At 36.9% G+C, this 3,584-nt stretch overlaps 1 protein-coding gene across 1 annotated transcript; it reads right to left on the bottom strand.

The window, feature by feature from the left end:
* Window positions 1–772: 772 nt before the first annotated feature.
* LOC131944426 (atrial natriuretic peptide receptor 3-like) lies at window positions 773–1,621 on the bottom strand. Its single transcript, XM_059305028.1, has one exon. It carries the CDS (start codon window positions 1,619–1,621, stop codon window positions 773–775), a length of 849 nt encoding a protein of 282 aa, XP_059161011.1.
* Between the last annotated feature and the right edge of the window lie 1,963 nt (window positions 1,622–3,584).

The following is a 3,584-nucleotide window of genomic DNA, read 5'->3' on the forward strand; positions in this document are numbered from 1 at the left end:
AAAAGTTTGAATAACAGATGGAATATTTTACAAGCTCGTAGTTACAATCAACTTTACAAAACGTTCTAAAATAATAATCATAAAATTAGAAAGCAGACACGAATTAAGTAAACTTTCTCTATAGGACCTAACGATTTACAGTTAAGATTTTCAGGGTAGATGAAGTATAGTTCATAAGACAAGTATACACTTTCATATTAGACTTAACTATGCTTAGAGTAGATAAATTAGAGTTCATAAGACAATTATACACTTTTCCTATTAAACTTAACGATGCTTAGAGTAGATGAAGTAGAGTTCACAAGACAAGTATACACTTTCATATTAGACTTGACTATGCTTAAAGTAGATGAAGTAGAGTTCATAAGACAAGTACAAACTTTTCTTATTAGACTTAACGATGCTTTGAGTAGATGAAGTAGAGTTCATAAGACAAGTATACACTTTCATATTAGACTTAACGATGCATTGAGTAGATTAAGTAGAGTTCATAAGACAAGTATTCACTTTCATATTAGACTTAACGATGCATTGAGTAGATGAAGTAGAGTTCACAAGACAAGTTTACACTTTCATATTAGACTTAACGATGCATTGAGTAGATGAAGTAGAGTTCATAAGACATGTATATACTTTCCAATTTGGCTTAGCGATGCTTAGAGTAGATGAAGTAGAGTTCACAAGACAAGTATACACTTGCATATTAGACTTAACTATGTTTAAAGTAGATGAAGTAGAGTTCATAAGACATGTATATACTTTCCAATTTGGCTTAGCGATGCTTAGAGTAGATGAAGTAGAGTTCACAAGACAAGTATAAAGAGCAGTAAAAGATATTTTGTGTGTATCTGTACTCACCACTAAACTTGTTGCCTACGTCATCGACCAACAGCTTGGAGTATTCGGTATCCTTGTCTATGATATTCGGGGAATACCCGATCTTGCTCTCATTAGCGTAGTGAACAAACGCTCGGCTTGCAAGATAACAAAACCGGTGACCCTTCTGCCCGCCTTCGTTCATGGCGTAGAAGAATTTAAACTTTTTCCACTTGAAATGTTTCATCAGGTCATAAACGTTTTGCACGAAAAAGTTAAACGTCACTCCCACACGAGTCAGGGTGTAGAATTTGTCGCGTTTGTCGCGACTGAAATCGTGGCTGTGACCCCCGGGTGTGATGATAGGGAGGTTCCAGCTGGTAGCGTACATCGCCACGTGACCTAAGGTGTAGTCGCAGACGGGGCCGATGAAAACATGGACGTTTTGGCGCTCGTAGAAGTCGAACGCGGCGATGGGGCCGTCGACTTCGTTGCAGTTTGTATTTGCTTGGTTGAAGTTGAGAACAAAACGAGCGTCTAACCCGAGGTGTTTTAAGTGATCTACAGACAGCCCTAAAGACAAGTTCACTTGTTCCTTGTGGAAGATGTACTCATACGGGAACAACACCGCCACGTTGATTTGAACTTTGGCGTGCATAGCTGATGTTGGTAGGCTCAAATCATTCCGAGGTAATCTTAGACCGTTTCTCGCGTTGTGAAGAGCTGCGTCCCCCGTCGTTGAAATGGACTCGCCCAGCATCAACATAAAGATGACGTGAGACAAAATGGCCGTGGGGGTGTACATTTTGAACACCGGGTGTTAAGGCACAAGGGGTGTTTATAAAATCAGTACAACACATTTATGTTGCCACATTGTTTATAATATATGTATATATTTAAACACGTTATATACATATATTGTTACTATATAAAACAAAGAAATATAAATCAGAATATAAATCAGCATTAAATGTTACTACCTATTCCAATCGTTACATAAACCGTTTAATACGGATAGTTCGTTATATATTAAATAAACAAACGGTGTTCACACACATTATATGTATTTTTCTTTCTTAATTGTAGTTCTGGAAGAGACCCCCTCAAACACAATTAAGTCTACGTGTCAACTGGTTATGCGACATTAAGGCCATTGACTCCGATTTCAGCCTTGCTTACTACTATACAATAGTGTCCCTGTTATTGACAAAGTATGCTTAGAATATAACGGTAATGACAGTTATTTATTTTTTAAAATCATGTTTGTAATCAATATTATAAGAACGAGCAGTCGCAATGTCATTGAGTCAACGTTGAGAAATTGCCTTAAATTCGACTACTATGGAGAGGTTTGGTTGTGCCCCTTTACTCTAAACTGTGCCAATAGAAGTGACGAGTTTTACTAGAGTATGGCTCTTACAAATTAAGTAGAACAAAAAAAAATGTGTGCGAAAATCGGGATATTTTTCTTTAAATTTTGTTTTCTATCTTTTCCAAAGTTCACATCCGCTTTTTGTACATTTATTTACTTCCCCTTCACTGTTTATATATTTCTCTTTTATTTTGACAATAATTTAAATTAAATGAGTATGTCTAGTACATAATGCATTTGTATTTGATGTACAAGAGATATTTAATGAAATCGTTATTTACTACTTTCTGTTAATAATGTATCTTCCTCAAATTTCCACGTGTATATACTAATAAATGGTATTCTTACATCAATGACTAAATTTAAAACTAAGCTGTTTTAATTAATTTTTTTTTAATTGTAATTTTTTAAAATGTATATAAACCCCTCTTGTACTACCTATACTAAATTCATTCATTTTAGAATGCAAAAGATGTATCTTTCGATCAATGTGAAGTTTTTTATATCCACGAAACAGCTAACCTATTTAGAAAACCCGTGTCTTAATAAGAACTTTGACATCAAACCGTACATTACACCTTACATGTGACATGCGCAAGACAGCTAAAAGCCTCGCGTCATGCACACTCATGAGTTAAAATCCTGACATGCGCAGTGCTATATTGATACGTGTCTTGTGTTTTCTTGGATGTACGCACGGCTATCGACCCCCCCAATGTCGCTTAACTTCTTCATGTAGGTCACGAGATGATTTTTATTGAGAAGTTCAGACCTTTAACGAGCTATGTTTCTTTATTAATTAGCTTGAACAATTAACTCGTAATAAGCTGCCGTTGACGGCGTCATTTGCATAATTAACAGTTTATAACTCAAGTAATTAATGACAAGATTGGGTTCGTTACATTTATTTCTTGGCTTAGGTAATGTTGTATGGTGGGTTGGGATTCGGGAGGGTGTTAATACAATTGTGGTGTGGATGGTGTGGTAGAGTTGGTGGGGAGGTTGGTGTGGTTGCTTTGGTCGAGAGGCTAATGTATAGGTGTGGTGGTGAGGTTGGTGTGATTGGTGTTGTGGCATATTGATGTAGTTGGTGTGTTTGTTGTTGTGGTGAGACTAATGTGGTGTTGTGGTGATGTATGTTTTGGTGTGACTGGTGTTGTGGTATGTTGGTGCTGTTGTTGTGAGGGTAATGTAGAGGTTTAGTGGTGTGGTGATATATTAGTATAGTTGCTGTGGTAGCGAGGCTAATGTAGAGGTGTGGTGGTATAAAATGTGGTTGGTTGGATGGCGTGGTGATAACGCTGTTAAGTCTGTTAGGTCGGTGTGGTGGTGAGGTTAGTGTGGTGGCATGTTGATGTAGTTGTTGTAGTTGCTGTTGTGAGAGTAGTGTACATGT

Source organism: Physella acuta, unplaced genomic scaffold (assembly GCF_028476545.2).
Source record: "Physella acuta isolate Inbredline_101_S28 unplaced genomic scaffold, ASM2847654v3 ptg000492l, whole genome shotgun sequence".
Taxonomy (NCBI): Eukaryota; Metazoa; Mollusca; class Gastropoda; family Physidae; genus Physella; species Physella acuta.